The 20,399-nt window shown below is 41.3% G+C and overlaps 1 protein-coding gene across 1 annotated transcript in view; it reads left to right on the top strand.

The window, feature by feature from the left end:
- Nucleotides 1-20,399, top strand: part of Stxbp3 (syntaxin binding protein 3) — a 47,323-nt gene that overhangs the window by 12,690 nt on the left and 14,234 nt on the right. Inside the window, exons 2-9 of the mRNA NM_011504.1 lie at nt 191-240; nt 706-787; nt 1,731-1,807; nt 5,220-5,298; nt 5,925-6,025; nt 11,334-11,488; nt 14,845-14,935; nt 17,812-17,936. Of these exons, the coding sequence (NP_035634.1) occupies nt 191-240; nt 706-787; nt 1,731-1,807; nt 5,220-5,298; nt 5,925-6,025; nt 11,334-11,488; nt 14,845-14,935; nt 17,812-17,936 (760 nt within the window). The remainder of the gene's footprint in view (nt 1-190; nt 241-705; nt 788-1,730; nt 1,808-5,219; nt 5,299-5,924; nt 6,026-11,333; nt 11,489-14,844; nt 14,936-17,811; nt 17,937-20,399) is intronic.

Genomic DNA, 20,399 nt, shown 5'->3' with positions numbered 1-20,399 from the left:
TTACAGTTTATATGTATAGGTTAGATAATATAGCTGCATTTTTACCTACAGCTTAATATATAGTATTTATATCGTTTAACACATTCCAAGTTGCAGTTTTTCTCTCATTTTGACCCTTTTGCATAGACTTACATTTTCAATTGTTGCTTTAGATTACTAAACCCTTTTTTCTTTTTCTTTTTCTTAACAGAGATAAAAACAGCCGTGTTCGATGACTGCCGGAAAGAAGGCGAATGGAAGGTAGAAGCTGTGTGATTGCTCCTCTGTGGAGGGAGGGCTTCAGTGCATTGTGCTTCCATAGGACAGAGGCCTGGAGCTTCTCCTCAGACCGAGCTTTGCCACGAGCCGTGGCACCTTAAGCAAGGCGCATAGCAGTCCCTTGCTTCCTTGTCTAGAGGATGGGACTGCAGCACATCGTAGCTGCAGATGCTAAGCGTTTGCACAGAGCTCTATAGCGATGATTCTGTAAAGGACATTACATTTTCAGAAAATTTGATGTTAAACATTGATATACTTACAATGAACAAGCTCTGCTTCAGAATAGAAATATTTCTATTTTATTACCTGTATGAAATATCTCCATGTATGTGTATTGAGAAAGGACTCCCACCAGATCAAGCTAAAAGAGGGATTTCTAAAACTCTGGGTTTTTGTTAAATCTTGACAGTCACCTTTATGCTCTTTCCTAATTTCCTTTGTTTTAAGATAATGCTGTTAGATGAGTTTACCACCAAACTTTTGTCGTCATGCTGCAAAATGACAGACCTTCTAGAGGAGGGCATAACTGGTGAGTAGTGCTGCCCTGCAGGTGTGAGATGGGGAAGTAAGCCCAGCATTCTCCAGAAATCCTCATCACGTAGGACCGAGGCTTTGATCTTTATGAATAAAGTGATTTATTTGTTACCTATTGCATACTCAATTTGTATTTGCTATCATAATAGCATGTTTTTAACACAATTTTTTTATTTTTAAGTTTTATCACATTTTATTAGAGAGAGAACGCATGCGTTGCACATGTGAAAGTCACAGAACGACCTTCAGAAGTCAGATCTGTCTGTCTGCTGTGGGGTCCTAGGGGACTGAACTTAGGTCACCAGGCGTGGCCAGTCTTTACTGGCTGAGTCATTTCACTGGCCCCAAGAATCACTAATTAAGCCATGAGGAATCATTTTTCAAGCTTACTTGACAGCAGATAAGATGTTGAAAAGCATTTTAGAGAGCACACAACTCTGCGATGTTCTTGATGTCTCATGTAGTCACCTAGACTTTCTGTGTGTGTGTGTGTGTGTGTGTGTGTGTGTGTGTGTGTGTGTGTGTCCCTGTGTGTCCCTGGGTTTGTATTTGCTTGAGTTAGTTCGTCTACTGTGGGGGTCCTGAGCAGCAGGTTTAGGGCATCGGCCTCAGTAGTAGGTTCCTTTACCTGCTGACCCAAGAATGATTGTACTTTTTAACATAGTTCTTTGTTTCTTCCTCACATTTCCATTGCTTATGCTGTATTCTGGCACAGCTACCTATGTAATGACTCCGTTGTTTTTTTTCTCATAATTCTACATAAAGTCTCAGGAGATACATTTTTTTAGGACTTAATAATTTAGCAAATGAGAAAAAAATAAGCCCAATGTATATAAATGTGCTTTTTATTATTATTATAAATGGAAAATACAATAAAGTTTATTTAAAAATATTTTAAACTTTGGTTCCATCAAATGACTTTTTGTTGTTGTTCTCAGTTATAGAGAATATTTATAAGAATCGTGAACCTGTCAGACAAATGAAAGCTCTTTATTTCATCTCTCCAACACCAAAAGTGAGTATTCCCAGGCTTGAGCGTGAGTTTTTAAGCTGTGGTAGAGTGCGTGCTTTTCATGTGCAAGACTCATTGAACGCTTGTAATTTTCCTGCTCTTTTTTTTTTTTTTCCGTATGTGCACACGTGTGTGCAGGTGCCCATGGAGGCTCTCAGAAGAGGGTATTGGATCCCCTGCCACTGAAGTTAGAGGCCAGCGTGAGCTGCCATGTGGGTGCCTGGGAACTGAACAGGTCCTGTGCACGAGCAGCACGGTTGTAACTGCTCCAGCCCCTTCGCCCTCGTTGTAAAACAAACAAGAGCCCGTTTCTTACGCAGAGAATTAAGTTGCCTTATTAGAAGACTTGCTATTAGCTGCTTATTAATAAACGTTTTCCTGTGTTCTACTATTTTATTTGTACTGCTCCCAGTGAGAGTATATAAGGAAAGATTTCTTTTCTTTTAGCATGTGAAAGCAGAATTTAATGATATAAAAATGATGGTTTCTTTGCAGCATTTGAGATTCACATAGCTCCTGTTGGCCCTTAATTTTGGAAGAGACAGAAATGTTTTAAAAAACTTTTTTAAAGGGGGTATTTATTTATATTTTATGTGTATTAGTCTTCTGCCTACATGTAACGTATGTGCATTGTATACGTGCTTGGTGCCCATGAAAGCCAGATGAGGACAACATATCCTCTGGAACTAGAGACACAGGCCTTAGTAAGGGTCTCTCATCCCCATTGTGGTGCTGGGTCCCTCTGGATAAACTAAGCACTCTTGACCTCTGAGCCGCCTTCTCCAGCCTTAATAAGTCTTTTACTTATTTTAGTGATTTTTCTATAGTATACATGTGTATATATAGATTTACATATTTGTGTGTGTGTGTGTATATATATATATATATATATATATGTTTTTTATGTTAAAGATTTTTTTTTTCAGTTTTTTCCTGTCAGTATGACTTGCTTCTTGAGCCAAATCTCAAATATAGTATTGAATTCATTTTTTCCTGTGTAATATATCTTCTTGTTTGTTTTTTGAGACATATTTTCATTATATGTCCTAAACCAGCCTGGAAATGACTGTTTATAGTCCAGGCTGGCCTTGAACTCACCAACTCCTGGTTAAGCCTCCAAAATAGTAGGATTACAGGCCTGAGCTCTGAGAATGCATTCTTGACGCTGTTTTTGACTCCCACTGTTAACTCTATTAGATATTGGAGAAGCAAGCAAACAGAAAACAATGCATAAAAATATATCTGCATATAGACTCCTAGGAACAGAATTTTTTAATGGTATTTTATAATTTATCAGTCAAGAAAAAAATTCATGACTGGAAAAAAATTGCAACCTAAAAGCTGAGCATGTGACTCCGGCAAGCCTTCAATTCCAGCTCTTGGGAGGCAGGAGGAGATGGATCTCTGTGAGTCTGGGGCCTACCTGGTCTACGTAGCAAGTTATAGGCAAGCCAGGCCTATATAGTAAGACTGTCTTAGAAAAGAAAGAAAAGAAAACCAAACCAAACTAAACTACTTTTCATCTTGCAAATTGTTGAAAGGAGTGTTTGTGTGTGTGTGTGTGTTTGTGCGCACACACACATCCTTTCTCTAACTCTCTCAGTTACTTTAGCTATCCATGGTTAATGAAGCAAAATTTGCCATATTCTCCTATACTGATAATGGGACTTTCAGTATGCGAAAATGGATTTGCCATTTTCAAGAAGCTTTTTAAAATGTTGTTTGGAGTAAGGAATAAATGGTTGAATTAAGACGATAGGAATCAATCAATTAAGTTCTGAGAATTGATAAAAAGTGGTATAAAAGACCATGTGGCCATTAACAATAAGGCTTATGTGAATCTCATGACTCGGGAATTCATTCCTAATGTTCAGTGACAAAAGGATGCACAGCTCCATACTCACTAAGTAGCAGAAGGTTAGAGAAAGCAGTACCGACTGGGACCCTTTGTCTGCCTACAACCAACCTCAGGTTTTCTCGTACCTTGAATTAGTTGCCTGCTGGCCCTCGGAGCTTCTGTGAGCAGGTGAGGCCCTGCTCTTTGGGAGCACTGTGAAGAACCATATTGTGAGATTGGCTTCCCTAGAGCCTGAGAGCAGCTCCAGGGCTCCCAGTGCGACACATAGGCAGCTGAGGGAGGTCCGCTGGTGTCAGAAGGGCCTTCGTGCTGTGTGTACTTTACTTTGTGGTTTGCCCTTGGGAAGAGAAACTTTTTTGCCTTCCTACTCTTGTAGAAGTGGCTGTATTTAGGATCTTCCCAAAGTTAAATCTAAGTCCCACATGATTGATAAAGCATCCAGCCACACTCTTAAGGTCAGGCTGCCAGAGAGAGGCAGTCTGGTGAAAGGAAGAAAACATCCAGTTAGGGAAAGAGCTGCTTGAAGAGTTTGCCACCCTGAACAAAAAAATAGGAGAGCATGGAGAGACTCCCGCAGCTCCTGAAATGCTTCCTAGAGCTCAGGGTGTGAGTGCTCGCTCGGATGGAGATGGGAGGAGGGGTTCTCTGGAAATTTGAGTGAGTGAAGGCAGAGAAATTAACTTGCTGTCTTCATTTTCCCATCAAATGAATGAGTGTGTGTGTGTGTGTGTGTGTGTGTGTAAGTGTATAATATTTAATGCTACAAAATGATAGTTTCTTTACAGAATTTGTGATTTTCATAGCTCTTGTTGATCTATAAATTTAGAAATGGGAATGTAGATGAAACAAGTCTTAGAAAAATAATTTATTTTTGTTTTCTGTGCATGTGTGTTTTGCTTGCATGTATGCATGAATACCACACATGTTCATGGTGTCTCCACAACCAGAAGAGGGCATCAGAGTCCCTGGCATTAGGGCTAAGGATAGTTGTGGGCAGCCATGTGTATGCTAGGAGCTGAACCCAGGTCCGCTCTTAACCACTAAGCAGTCTCTGCAGCCCCTCATTATCTTTCTTAGTAAACTTAGCACATTAAGGCACACACCGCTAGCTATATTATCCTATATTATGCTTCCTTGAGACAGCTGTTACCAGACTCTAAGCCTCTTATTGTAATGTCTTAGCAGTTTTAGCTCCTTGCTTACTAACACTCTTTTTAACATTTCTTCAATGATATTGGTAATTTTATTTCCATATAATACTGCCAGTACGTTGGCTTCTCAGTTCCTTCAATAATCTTGTCATCTGTTGTCTTTGTCCTAGACCTCCTCATTCCAATAATAGCATCTGGGTATTCATATTACCTTCCCGCTTGTTACCTTGTCATGTTGCCTTAATAGCTATCACTGGCTGGAGACATGGTTATTTAAAAATCAGGTTATAAGTTAAACTTAGTAAAGGCTTATTTTATTGAAACAAAATAATCTTTGTTACTTTGAAGCCAGCATATTTAAATCGGTATTTAATAAACTGTGTGTTAACATCTCACTCTTTTTAAGTCTGTAGATTGTTTCTTGAGAGATTTTGGAAGTAAATCTGAGAAAAAATACAAAGCAGCGTATATATACTTCACTGACTGTAAGTGCCTTTCTGAGGTTCTTGTCTGACAGCCTGCTAACTGTAGAGTGTCTGCCTTTCAGTTTATGTGTTTGAATACTTTGCAGTCTTAATCAGAATCCCACCTGAGGGTTATTGTGTTATGAGAAAGAAGCCTATGGGGAAGTACAAAGAAATAGCCTTTTCATTTCACATATTTATGGGAGAAAATCCGTCGTGTTTTTCCTATGGTCCACATTTTCATAGCAAAAGTGAGGAACAAAGCCCCCAGACATCTATGTTCTATGTTGTGTTGTGTAATTATATTTTAATAAGTATGAAGCCTGGTGTGGTGGCACATGCCTTTAAACCTGGAACTCAAGGGACATTGACAGGTGGATCTCTGAGTTTGAGGCCAGCCTGTGCTACAGAGTGAGTTCCAGGACAGCCAGGGCTACACAAAGAAACTCTGTCCCAGAAAAACAACAACAAAAGATGCCCGCCTTTTTCCTCACCTGCCTCATGTCTTGTCATGGGCATCTCCATCCACAGGGTAGCCTGCTTTACCAGAGCCCAGTCAGCTGTTGTACACAAAGTGTTCTTGCATGTTGGGATGACTGTTTAAAATGAGTAACACTTAGATGGGCTTATGCTTTTTCCTCCCTCAGTTTGTCCTGACAGTCTCTTTAACAAGATTAAAGCATCTTGCTCCAAGTCAATAAGAAGATGTAAGGAAATAAACATTTCCTTCATTCCACAGGAATCTCAGGTACTGGTAATTTTTACTTTAAAATTTTTGTTCATAATGAATTTTCAGAACTAGTTTTATGAGCTTGTTACTAGAGCATGGTCTAAGGGTGTTATAGTTGGTAAATTTTGTGGTTAGTCTTCTACAAGCAAGCATTTTCATGATAAATGGAGAAACATGGACAAAAATTGGAATAGAACATTAATAATGACAAGGGGGACTTACATTTCCAATTAGCACCAAAGCCTGTGTTGTGTCTGTTAAGTTCCATCACCGTTAGATGATGAAATTCAGAGACTTTTAGCTTTTCTAATCCTTTATGATAGTTAGACAAACTTTAAAATAAATACTTGATATCATATAACATAACTGTGGGATAAATGGTGTTCATTTGTTTTGCCTTTGGCACACTTAATAGTAATTTAATGATGGTCGTAGTAACCGCCAGTAGAGTATTGACTCTGTTAGATCGTTTTCTTGGTTGCTTTACATAAATTTAGTCATTGCATCTTTTCAGTAGTGCTGTGGCTTCTTCTGTTCTTCTGCTTTGCTTGTTCTGTTCTGTTCTGTTCTGTTCTGTTCTGTTCTGTTCTGTTTGTTCTGTTTGTTCTGTTTGTTCTGTTCTGAGACAAGGTCTCACTGTGTAGCCCTGGCTAGCCTGGAACTTACTATGCAGACCAAGATGGCCTGGAACTCATAGAGAGTCACTTACCTCTGCCTTCTGAGTGTTGGGACTAAAGGTGTACAGCTCTGTGCCTGGCTTCTGTACCCATTTTAAAGGTTGGAAATTGAAGAGGTTAAATAACTTACCGAAGTGAAACAGCCAGTGAATAGATCGGTTTGTTATTCTCTGATCTCTCTTATTCCTCTATAAGATTTTATAGAGAAGTATTTAGAGATATTTGCAAACTACCAGGTCAGTATTTGGGGATAGGAAGATCTTAGAGAGAGGGTTTTTCTTTTAAGCTTTACTGTCTGTGACAGAGACTATAATCCAAATCATAAAATTTTAACAATCTGTTGAAATTTTCTTAAAATTCATCCTTCAGCACAATAAATATATAAGTTTAGTGTAGATGGAAATAGGCTTCCTAAAATCATGTGTGATATAAGCAATTGTGCAGTAAATTCTATGAACATTTCTAGAACATTACTTCATAACAAACAAATACAGTTTTAGTCCCAAAACTCATTAAAATCCTATAGTTGCTGTGTTTGCAGGAAAGGAACTTCATAGCAACATGACTTGAGTTGATGACTTTTGGCAGAAAATATGTAAAGAAGTCCCTTGAGAAAGTTTCACTGCCACTCTGTGAAATAGGATTATTTAAGGTCCTCTCCATGTATTTTTTCTAAGTTTTTTTTTTTTTTTACTCCTAGTTCACTTCCTTGATCTACATCTTATGAGAATTTGCTTTTAAAAATTATTTTGAGCTAGTATCTGATTCTACTTACTAAGTACTGTGTAAGTAATATCCAATACCATACCTGGTTTTGCCTAATAAGTTTAATTGATACAGAATAATTATGGTGAGAACAAGAAATCATGTGAAAGATTACTAAGTGCTTTAAGCTAGGAACAGAGGCATATCTGAACTGTAATCCTAACATCTTTTCAGAGCCAGGCATGATGGAACATGCCTGAAGTGCCAGCACTGGGGAGGCACAGGCCATCAGAAGTGTAAAGCCAGCCTGGTCTACAGTGACTAGAGACTATCTGCTAGATCAAGGCAGTCTTCTCATTTCAGAACTATGAAAAAGATACAGCCATAGCCAAAAGTTGTGTAAATTAGAATTAGGTTCACTGAGTACAACAGGAAAATCTAAACTTTCAGTTGCCTAAAGTGTGAAAATGTATTTCTTGTCCTATGAAAGTCAAGAAATGGGCTTGATAAGCCTTACACAGTAGAAGTACAGAATTGTCGGAGCCTGTTCTTTTAGGCAGTCACTCTGTGAACTAGATGACTATAGAATTCCTAGATGAGATAGCAGGACAGCGGAAGATATAGAATAAATAGACAGAATGAAGAAAGGATCTTCATTTATACTGTATCAGCTAAAATTTAGTCACACTACACTAAGCACCTGGGAAACCCAAAGTGTCATATAGCATCCTGTAGAGCTATACTCTAATGAGCTGGAGTCATTTCTGTATAAAGTAAGCAGAGTTTATTTGCTGAGAATATATGTCACAGTCAGCCACAAATGAGTGTTTACTAGGAGACTGGGGAAGCATTTGAAAAATGAATACAATTTGACATGGTAGCAATTAAGAGAGATAAGAATAATCTGAATGCAAAGAAGCAGAGCGATGTCGGAGCAGTGGGGTGTGGGTCACAAGGAGAGCTGTGTAATAGGCAAGGCTTTCCTAAGCTGACTGAGCCTGTAGACCACAGCGGTTCCTGGTCCCACAGGACAATCGTTGCAGATGAGCTGGTGCAGAACACGTAGGAGAAGTCATTGTGATTGGCTGCAGTTTCATTTTATATCCTCTATATTCTGGGACCTAATGGATGTGTAACCAGGAGAAGAAAATATGTTGGAACCACACAGTTGTTTATTGTGGCTCTTTTGCTCAGTCATTTTTGTTTTGGGGATTTGTTTGTTTGTCTTTGGTAAATGTTAGACTCAGAGCCTTGAATAAGTCAGACAAGCGTTCCACCACTGAGTTCTTACCATCTGCCCCGCACACTCCTGAGCACATGTGCACACATGGACACACAGTGGTTCTTAGGGCTTCTTGCATGCTCCATCTCTTCCACCGTGACTCCATCGTCAAGGTATCAGTGGGTGGGAATAAGTTCCCTTAGGGCAGGGGTTCTCAACCTTCCTAATGCTCTGCTCCTTTAATACAATTTCTCATGTTGTGGTGATCTCCAGCCACATAATGCTGTTCTCCGCCACTTCATAACTATAATTTTGCTACTGTTATGAATTGTAAATATCTGATGGTCTTAGGTGACCCCTGTGAAAGGGTCATTTGACCCTCAAAGGGGTTGTGACCTCCAGGTTGAGAACCGCTGCCATACCGAGAACTCTTAGGTATAGGATAATAACATTTCCTGTTGCACTGGGGTAGTAACTACAAGGTGACAGTCCATGTACAGAGTGCTTGCCAGCTGGTAATTAACACAGCAGTTGAGCCTTTGAGAGCAGAGGCCCTGGGCTGGCACAGCTGAACTTGAGTCTATGTTTGGGCTGCAGCTATTGGTAGATGGTTATATTCTGGGAGTAAATGACTCTGAGTGAAAGGAAAAGCAGGGAAGTGTATTCACCTCTTGTTACATAGCCAGTGTTTGTTACTTATCCATTCCTACACCCAATGCCTTAGCTAAATGGAGAAGGGATTACTCCTACTAGTTTTTTCCTTTGAGACAGGGTTTCTCCATGTAGCCCTGGCTGTCCTGGAACTCACTCTGTAGACCAGGCTGGCCTCAAACTCTCACTGTGTTTGAAAACTCCAAACTTAGTTGACTGAGGAACTATCTCTCTCAGAAAACGCAGTACTACTAGACTGCTAGCCCAGTTCTTTGCACATAAGAGAGTGCATTTGTTAGTTGAGTAAGTGACTATATCTGTGAGATTTCATTGTATTTATGTGGTCTTATGTCTTTCATGGTGACTTGTGATTTGGGGAAGAAATGTTAGGGTGTGACTCCAGCATATATGTATGGACCTTGGGAAGTTTGCATTGTCTGCACTGGGTTAGGCTTCTTTATCTTTCTGCCAAGCCTTAGATATTTGTAGTTTGACTCCTCCCTACTTCAGTCTTTTCTCTGTTGCACAGGTGGTAAAAAGCAGTCAGCTCCATCTGTATATGAAAGAAAACATGAAGGAGTCAGGCAGACTAAACAAGGGAGGAGGGTGAGAAGAAGATGAAGGAAGACAGGGGAGTGAGGCAGAGGAGAGATGAAGGGAGACAGGGGAGGCAGAGGAGAGATGAAGGGAGACAGGGGAGGCAGAGGAGAGATGAAGGGAGACAGGAGACAGAGGAGAGATGAAGGGAGACAGGAGACAGAGGAGAGATGAAGGGAGACAGGAGACAGAGGAGAGATGAAGGGAGACAGGGGAGGCAGAGGAGAAATGAAGGGAGACAGGAGACAGAGGAGAGATGAAGGGAGACAGGGGAGGCAGAGGAGAGATGAAGGGAGACAGGAGACAGAGGAGAGATGAAGGGAGACAGGGGAGGCAGAGGAGAGATGAAGGGAGACAGGGGAGGCAGAGGAGAGATGAAGGGAGACAGGAGACAGAGGAGAGATGAAGGGAGACAGGAGACAGAGGAGAGATGAAGGGAGACAGGGGAGGCAGAGGAGAGATGAAGGGAGACAGGAGACAGAGGAGAGATGAAGGGAGACAGGGGAGGCAGAGGAGAGATGAAGGGAGACAGGGGAGGCAGAGGAGAGATGAAGGGAGACAGGAGACAGAGGAGAGATGAAGGGAGACAGGAGACAGAGGAGAGATGAAGGGAGACAGGGGAGGCAGAGGAGAGATGAAGGGAGACAGGGGAGGCAGAGGAGAGATGAAGGGAGACAGGGGAGGCAGAGGAGAGATGAAGGGAGACAGGAGACAGAGGAGAGATGAAGGGAGACAGGAGACAGAGGAGAGATGAAGGGAGACAGGAGACAGAGGAGAGATGAAGGGAGACAGGGGAGGCAGAGGAGAGATGAAGGGAGACAGGGGAGGCAGAGGAGAGATGAAGGGAGACAGGAGACAGAGGAGAGATGAAGGGAGACAGGAGACAGAGGAGAGATGAAGGGAGACAGGGGAGGCAGAGGAGAGATGAAGGGAGACAGGGGAGACAGAGGAGAGATGAAGGGAGACAGGTGAGACAGAGGAGAGATGAAGGGAGACAGGGGAGGCAGAGGAGAGATGAAGGGAGACAGGAGAGACAGAGGAGAGATGAAGGGAGACAGGAGACAGAGGAGAGATGAAGGGAGACAGGAGACAGAGGAGAGATGAAGGGAGACAGGGGAGGCAGAGGAGAGATGAAGGGAGACAGGGGAGGCAGAGGAGAAATGAAGGGAGACAGGGGAGGCAGAGGAGAGATGAAGGGAGACAGGGGAGGCAGAGGAGAGATGAAGGGAGACAGGGGAGGCAGAGGAGAGATGAAGGGAGACAGGTGAGGCAGAGGAGAGATGAAGGGAGACAGGGGAGGCAGAGGAGAGATGAAGGGAGTCAGGAGAGATCTGAGGAAGAGAAAGACAATGGCTTCAGGAGGCAACCTGCAACATTTGTCCTGTAATGTCTCAAACAGCAGCTGCATTTTTAAAAATATATTTTCAGAGTCGAGTCTCTAGATTGACAGTATAACTTTTTTGGCCCAACTTAGGTTTATACTCTTGATGTACCGGACGCATTCTATTACTGTTACAGTCCAGACCCTAGTAACGCCAGCAGGAAAGAAGTGGTCATGGAGGCAATGGCTGAGCAGATTGTGACAGTGTGTGCCACTCTGGATGAAAACCCTGGAGTGAGGTACAAGAGGTAAGGCTTATGTGCATCCTGTTCACTCATGCCGAGGCCGACACACACACTGAGACTCTGCTTTTTCCTTTGCAACATAGATTTTCCTTGTGTAGTTGCCATGCCCTGCATAAAGAAGATTTAAGGTGTAGGCTCCAGGTCATAGAGTAGCTAACAGCCTCTGCTACTGAATTTTAGAGCTTAAATTTGGTTCCATTTATTTATAGAAAGTTTTCTTATACCACATGCCTTTATTTACTTGTTTCTTTATAAAAATCAACTTATAGTAAAGTGCATTCAATTTATGAAGGTTTGTTAGTTTATTCCATGTGAACAGCGTTTGCTCCTCCTGTGACAAACAGCATCTGCAGTTTCCCAGAGGCCCCTGCTCTCCCAGCCGCTCCCCTCCTCCCTCCTCCCTCCTCCCTCCTCCCTCCTCCCTCCTCCCTCCTCCTGCTTCCATCCTACATCCTCCCTCCCCAGAACCAGCTGCTGCTCGCTCTCCTTTGCCATGCAGCTCAGGATTGCCTAATGTTGAGCTGGTGTAGGTGGGATCATAGGACCGTGTGTGCAATAGTTTTTGTCAGTCACTTGGATTTAATCCTAGCTCTGCAACTGGCTGTGTTTAATCTAGTCTTAGAGTTATAAGTCTCAGAATTTATAATTTTAAAATAGGAATGATGATAATAGTTTTCTCATGGGGTTGTTAGAATGAAAGGAATTTGCCTGTAAATGACTAAGAAAGATAGTAACTGCACTCTACTGCTACATGGAATGAGTGTGTCTTTGACTTTTCCTTCAGCAGGTTCTTTTTCCGAATATTGGCATTTGTCCAGTTGATTGGGGACACATTTAACTACAAGTTTATGTACTACTACTATAAACTTCATCACTCTTAATGTACACATTTTAAAATCTGCTGTTGGGGACTAGCAAGATGGCGCAGCAGATGAAGGGGCTCACTACCAAGGGCTGATGGATACTCTTGGTTTTAAGCTACAGGACCTGTGTGGTAGAAAAAGAAAATCAGTTGTCATAAGCTGTCCTCTGGCCTCTATACTTGGCACTACTCCATGCTAGTGTCCATAGATAGATAGATAGATAGATAGATAGATAGATAAATAAATAAATAAGGAGTAAAATCTACTGTTAATTATTAAACCAACATAATAAATCTCTTTAACTCAGATACACCTGGACCACTTTTTACCTTGGGAATTAGAACACTTGTAAATAATATGCTAATTACAATCAGTACTTATGGAGCTGGGTTAAATGGTTTGCCTCTTGATGGAGTTTAGTGTCCTTTAAGCTTCTACTGTTGATGGTGGGTTACGCTAAGAGGAGAGAGCAACCCTAAACCATTTTACAGGCTAATAGTTTACCTGTAGACATATTTTGAATCACTAAAAAACTGAAATTTTTGATGAATTTAAGTATTCTATTATTGATTCTTCATACTATTAATATTTTATTGATATCAATTATTAATAGCACTGATGGTTGTACTATTAATGTTTCATTGTTACGTGTTTTATTATTGCTGATTATTATGATTATGGTTATTAAATTTAAGTGACATTTTAAAATTCTGGTGCTGAGAGATGGCTCCATTGATAAAATACTTGCTGGGCGAGCATGAGTATAAGAGTTCAGATCAGCAGAGGTCACATAAACCTGGCTTTAGTGGTGCTCATGCCTGTAACACCCGCACTCGGGGAGTGGCCAGCCAGTCGAGCTGAATGGGTGAGCGCCACATTTCAGTGAGAGACCCTGTCTTAAAATAAAAAATAAAATAAAATAAAGAACAGAGGAAAGGCCCAGTGTTAACCTCTGGCTTCCACAAGCATTCACACTAGTGAGCTCACACAAACACACACACACACACACACACACACATACATATATACACACACACCAATACACAAATTCTACCTGTTCTTTAAGAATATGCTGTATTAACTTTTAAGGTAAATAAATAAAATAGAATTATTTCTTTTTAAAAACATTTTTCTGCAAAAAATATATATAAATCACTCTTTGTAAGTGTACCTTTATTTTATTTTATTATCTTATTTTATTTTTGGTTTTTTTGAGACAGGGATTCTCTGTGTAGCCCTGGCTGTCCTAGAACTCACTTTGTAGACCAGGCTGGCCTCGAACTCACAGAGATCCGCCTGCCTGCCTGGGCCTCCCAGATGCTGGGATTAAAGGCATGCGCCATATATTTTTATGTGTACATATATTTTTAAAATATAAAGCCGAAAGATTCTTAAACATTTTAAAAAGCCTTGGGCCTGGAGAGATGGCTCAGAGGTTAAGAGCACTGACTGCTCTTCCAGAGGTCCTGAGTTCAATTCCCAGTAACCATATGGCGGCTCACAACCATCTGTAATGGGATCTGATGCCCTTTTCTGGTGTGTTTGAAGACTATGACAGTGCACAAAATAAATAAATCTTTAAAAAAATAAGAAGCCTCAGATGGGGACCCCCCCATTCCTCTTTTTCTCGTGTTAGTGTTCTAGTCGAAAAGCATTTTCCAGCATTTTTCTTGTTGCTTTATAAAATATACTAATACCACTGATCATGAAGTTACCATTTGAAGTATGATGCTGCCATCTTATTTTTTTACTGTTAAGTATTTGTTTACTTTTATCCAAGTTTGTGTCTGTGCCTGTATGAATTCATGTGCACCACAGGTGTGCAGTTACCCCAGAGGCCAGAAGAGGACTGGAGTTACAGGCAGTTGTTAGCTGCCTGATGTGGACTCTAGAAACGAAGGCCAGGTTCCCAGCAAGAGCAGTGAGCCCTTTAAAGCACTGAGCAGATCTCCACCCGGGCCTCCATTTTATAAGACAGAGCATGACCATATTGGAAGACTGAGTCAAGTAGAGTATGGGAGGGAATACCACACTGCCAGTGGGACTGTCACTGTCACTTCTTCACGTGGACAGCAGATTGGTTGTGTTTAGAAAAGTTGAAAATGCGTATACCCTTTGGCCCAGGATTCATACCTTCATGTGCAGTGGACATGGAGAAATGGGTCAAGCATCCTGGCTTCCATGTTGTTGATAATGTATGGAATTGAGAATGGTTTCAGTGTCCTTCAGTGACTTCCAGGGGACTGAATGTATCGATGGAAGGAGGAATACGGGGATGGCACTTTGTGTGCACTATTCTATTTCCTCGTGCTAAAATGTCTGAAGCGCGTGCTGAGGCAGCAGCAATCACGTGACGTTTGATAGCTGAAGTTTTCCATGTTTATAATTTTTATTTTCTAAACCTAAGGTTGCTAAGTCTTATTTTAGAATTTAACTGTATAGTATTGTAAAGTGTGTCCTGACAGATAATTGTTAAACCATTTGTTCCATTTTTAGTAAACCTCTAGATAATGCCAGTAAGCTTGCACAGCTGGTTGAGAAAAAGCTTGAAGACTACTACAAAATTGATGAAAAAGGCCTAATAAAGGTAATTTCTAAATGGCAAATAATGACTACATAAAGTTTGTTTTTTCTTTTATAAGTCAACAGCAACCTGTTCATTCATTTTCTAGAATTGATTTGGGGACCACTAAGGTGGGTCTGAAGTTCTGATTTGAGAGTCCTCAAGTGGAGAGCTTAGTAGACTGTGGTTTGACAGTGTGTGGCCTAGGGGGAGGCTGGAGGCTTTGAAGTCAGCAGTGAGTCCATATCTTGGCTCTGCTATTTGATTAATAATTATGTTAATTATGGCAAACTACAGATCTTTGAACTAAGTTTTTGTCTCCTGAAAGTGGAAATAAAATGTCATCTTTAAGCTAATGAAAGGATTAAATGAGCTAATGTCTGTGAAGTCTTCAGAACAATGCCTTCTACTAAGTTAATATTTAATAAATGCTGGGATTCCTACTATCTGCAGCCTTGAGTTGCTTCTCATCTCTGAAATGAATGGGGGTAATGTGTGCCTTGCTTGGGTGGTATGAGAATTAGGTGAGGGAACATCCAACTATTTTGTACATGGAAGAGTAATAAATAGTGACCTTTGTTACTGTCCTATAAAAATAATGCAATGTAGCCAGAGACCAAGGTTGGGACCTGGGGAATGCCAGCACATAAGTGTGGCCAGAGAAGGAAGAGCCCAAGGAGGGAGATGGACAAATAATGTCAGGGCTGAGACGTCACATCTCTATAGCTACAGAGTAAAGGACAGAACTATCCTAGTCTAGAAGAGGAGGTGGCCAGGGAACCATCGACTGGCAGTGCCGTGCAGTAGGTGGCTTGAAAGGAGTATACCGAATATAGTGGCAGCACAGGCTAGGATTACCTTACCTGAACTAGACCTGGAAAGCCTCACAGGACGAGGCCCGTGAGCTTCAAGAATGGTGAGGGCATAATAAAGGGAGTTTTTGCAAGAGTAGCAGGAGTCTGAGTAGAGACATAGAAAGGTAAAATTCAGTATTAAACAACGTGGATGGAAGATGTCAATGTAGATGCAGTGCTGGTTACTTGAAAAGTTAGTGACTTTTGGCTTAGAGGCCTAATGAAAGCTATTATTCTGTTAGAAAATAGAATGGCTTAATAAACATAGTGGGCAGTGAATGGAAATATTTGTTAAGGCAAAGAATGATAATATCTCTTTAGTCATGCACAGTTTCAGTGGGAAAAGGCAAAAGTTTTCTCTCTCTCTTTCTCCTTTTTATTCTTTCTCCTGGGAAATTATTCAGCCTTCAATGCTCAACACCTTCCCTTTATTCAAGCACTTGGTAGATAAAGGCTTGCCTCTCTTTGAAGCCCTTCCCGACTCTTCAAGCCAAGTGCTACCACCATGGTCTTTCCTGTCCTGAGGCTTTTATCGCATACACATAGTACGTTTCCGCAGACTCTCACTCGTGTGTTGTATTTCATGGGACTGCATTTAACTTCACAACAATCGTGCAAGGGAGAACTTATGTCATTTTGTGTCGTTTTAGTAATAGTAATGTATGAGAAGTTGAGAATCTTGGCCAAGGTCATATAGCAAGAAACCAAATGTGGCTGAACTTAACTGATTTGACTCCAAAATACTCTCCTTATCTATCACTGTACCTTACCATTTTAGCCTTTATTAGCAGAGTCAGTAATTCATTCAAATGTATTTGGAAAGTCTAGTGTAGCATACCTCTGTCTGCTATGTGTAAATGAGTAGGAAGTGTTGTCTGAGTTGTAATCACCTTACTCCTTTGACTAAGAAGCTAAAGCATGAGGTACTTTTCCGAGTGAAGTGTGAACCAGAGTTGGCAGCACAGACCTGCGAGTAATCCCAGTTACTGTGGAGGCTGAGGAGGGAAGATCACAAGCTCAAGGACTGCCTGGGTACAGCATGAGCTCAAAGCTGGCCTATCTCAAAATCACAGTGGAAAGGGCTGGGACGTAGTCCAGCATCTGCCCGGCAGGAACCCTGTGTGGTCCCCACCACCTCCTCTTCACCCCAGAACTGTAATGAGTCAACCATTGGCAGTAGAATTGCCCAGCAAAGTCACTCACTCACTGTGGAGTGGTACATGTTGTATTTAATTAATGTTAACAGGGTTTTATTATTGTTTATAATTCTAGCTTTGATAATATGATCTCTACTCTTAAAATAGCATAATAGTTCAAAGTACAAGCCATGCATTTACAAACTCAATTCGGCCAGTTCGCAGCTGTGTGTGACCTGGAGAATGACTTAATCCTAAGCTTTAATGGCCTCTTTTGTCACATGGATATAATATCTGTCTCAAAGAGGAGCTGTAAGAACTGTGAGGTAGTGCCCCTCTGAAATAAAATGTCTTTCTTGGCTAGCAAATGCCTAATACAAAGGACTCAAGTACTAGCTACTATTCATAATTTATATCAGCCTTCTTACTTGTGGAGCTGAGTGTACAAGAAGATAACTTTGACAAGGCATAATAGTATTTGTCTGTAGGCCCAGCATGCGGGATGTGGGATGGCTAAGACCAGATGGTGAGTCCACAGCCAGCCTGGTCTACATACATAGTGAACACTCTATCCCAGAAAAACAAAGGAAATAAAAAGAATTTAGGGAGAGCCAAATATTACTTTTGTAAAGAAAAAATTGGGATTTGTATATTGTTTACTTAGCCTCTTAACCTAATTATGAAAATGTTAGTTGTGTAGCCTTGTTTTCCCTACTATGCCACTCGAATTTTTGTTTGTTTTAGTATAGCTTCATCTTCTTAAGGCAGTTATTATTTGTTTTGTTTCATTGTGTGTTTTCGTTTTATTGTGTTTTTGTTGAGGGAAAGGATAAAACTTTCTAAGATATTAAAAATGTGTTCACATAAAGGTACTAAAATTTCTTAAGATAATTTTATCTTGTTATTCTAGGGTAAAACTCAGTCCCAGCTCTTAATAATTGACCGTGGCTTTGACCCTGTGTCCACTGTCCTGCATGAACTGACCTTTCAGGCAATGGCATATGATCTACTACCAATTGAGAATGATACATACAAGCAAGTATAAACTGAAGGGCTTATAGAGGGCGTGTAGACAGACTATGAAATGACTGACAATGGGGGCAGAATCTGGAAGATCTGGAGCCTGCTTATTCAGAGACCTTCCCTCTCTCTCACTCCCGTAACTGTAACCCTGACAGAAGCTAACGGGCAGCTTGCTTCAGAGCTTTGAAGTGGACTGGTTTCCTTAACTATCCTATGATAGCAGTGCATTTAAACAAATTGAATTCAGACATTTTACTTACATTTAGAGTAAATACCAGACCCATTATTATATTTCATATATGTTATATTCAAGATGATTAAGCTGTGTTTATTCTAAATCATATACCCCAAAATTATTGATGTAACTTTTAAATAGGAATATTACTTGGGCAAATAACCAAAGTGAGCAACTTTTCTTAAGAAGCTGCTTAGGTGTCACATGATTTACACACTCACACACACACTCTCTCTCACACACACACACACACACACACACACACACACACACACACATACACATACACACTCATTGTGCTTTTTGACGTCATGATCTCTAAGTCCACATAATCTTTTCCTGGCCAAGCTTTGCTTGTTGAGGCCAGGCGTACAGCCCAGCCCGCATCTGTAACTCGGCACTCAGGAGCCTTCAGCAGAAGACTCAGGAGGTTGTGCTAACCTGGGCTGCATAGCAGCTTTCAAGGCAGGCAGATTGACTGCTTTAACGTGCAGTAAAGATGAACATTAGCTTGATGAAATCTTGTTTGGGTTCATCTGCAGAGCCGGGTCCTGTGGCTCAGACCTGTAATTCCAGCTGCTTGGAGGCTTAGGCAGGAGGATCATGTGTTCAAATGTGCCAGCCTGGGCAATTTAATAAGACTCCCAACAACGACAACAACAAATCAGATTTAAATAAATGAACAAAAAGAAGACATGTCTAAGGCCCTACAGTAAATCCATTGTACCACAAAATATCCTAATTAATTAGTTAATTAATAGTAGTTTTATTAAACAGGTACTTTGATAATTATACTTTGCAGTTTTTCTTAATTTTTGTATTTTCCATTGTGTTTTTACTTGCATTATAGTTAAATCCTGCTTTTTTATTCATTCATTCATTTTTAGTTCTTTTGTACTGTTTGTATCTACATTAGGAAATCAGCAGAGGCATTTTTCTATTATAAAAACTGTTTCCTGCAGTTCATTTGGAATTTTGAGAAGTATTTTCCACACCCTTGCTACCCTCTAGGTCTCCAAGATGGATCGCTCAATAGGTCTTGAAAAGAACCTGGTATCAGACAACAATTAGACTGGATAGAAGTTTTGGACAGTACTCACCTATTATAGAAGTGTGTTCTTTCCAGGTTTGCTGGCAAACAATTGCTTAAGAGTTAGGAAGGGAGTTAATGTTCAAAGACAGCTTTACCTTCTTTCACTGAATCACCCAAGTTCTGAAAGAAGACTGATATGGGACTATAAACTCTGCTCCATCCGTTTTTACATAGGAAATGATTTCTTATTAAAAATGAAGTACTGTGGTAGTTTACTGTGCATGTGTTTGTGTGTGTGTGAGAGACAGAGAGAAGCGGGGAAGGGTAAATGCAGGTACGCATGTGCCCCTCCATGCATGTGGAGTGTGTGTGTGTGTGTGTGTGTGTGTGTGTGTGTGTGAGAGAGAGAGAGAGAGAGAGACAGAGAGAAGCGGGGAAGGGTAAATGCAGGTACACATGTGCCCCCTCCATGCATGTGGAGTGTGTGTGTGTGTGTGTGTGTGTGTGTGTGTGTGAGAGAGAGACAGAGAGAAGCGGGGAAGGGTAAATGCAGGTACGCATGTGCCCCCTCCATGCATGTGGAGGGTGTGTGTGTGTGTTTGTGTGTGTGTGTGAGAGACAGAGAAAAGCGGGGAAGGGTAAATGCAGGTACGCATGTGCCTCCTCCATGCATGTGGAGGGTGTGTGTGTGTGTGTGTGTGTGTGTGTGTGTTTGTGTGTGTGTGTGTGTGTGTGTGAGAGAGACAGAGAGAAGCGGGGAAGGGTAAATGCAGGTACACATGTGCCCCCTCCATGCATGTGGAGTGTGTGTGTGTGTGTGTGAGAGAGAGAGACAGAGAGAAGCGGGGAAGGGTAAATGCAGGTACGCATGTGCCCCCTCCATGCATGTGGAGTGTGTGTGTGTGTGTGTGTGTGTGTGTACAGGTACACATGTGCCCCTCCATGCATGTGGAGTGTGTGTGTGTGTGTGTGTGTGTGTGTGTGTGTGTGTGTATGTGTGTATACAGGTACACATGTGCCCCTCCATGCATGTGGAGTGTGTGTGTGTGTGTGTCTGTGTGTTTGTACACATGTGCCCCTCCATGCATGTATAGTGTGTGTGTGTGTCTGTGTGTAGGTACACATGTGCCCCTCCATGCATGTGGAGTGTGTGTGTGTCTGTGTGTAGGTACACATGTGCCCCTCCATGCATGTGTAGTGTGTGTGT

Source organism: Mus musculus, chromosome 3, assembly GCF_000001635.26.
Source record: "Mus musculus strain C57BL/6J chromosome 3, GRCm38.p6 C57BL/6J".
Taxonomy (NCBI): domain Eukaryota; kingdom Metazoa; phylum Chordata; class Mammalia; order Rodentia; family Muridae; genus Mus; species Mus musculus.
Note: the sequence above shows the minus strand (reverse complement) of the source record. Positions and strands in the feature narration are given on the sequence as shown.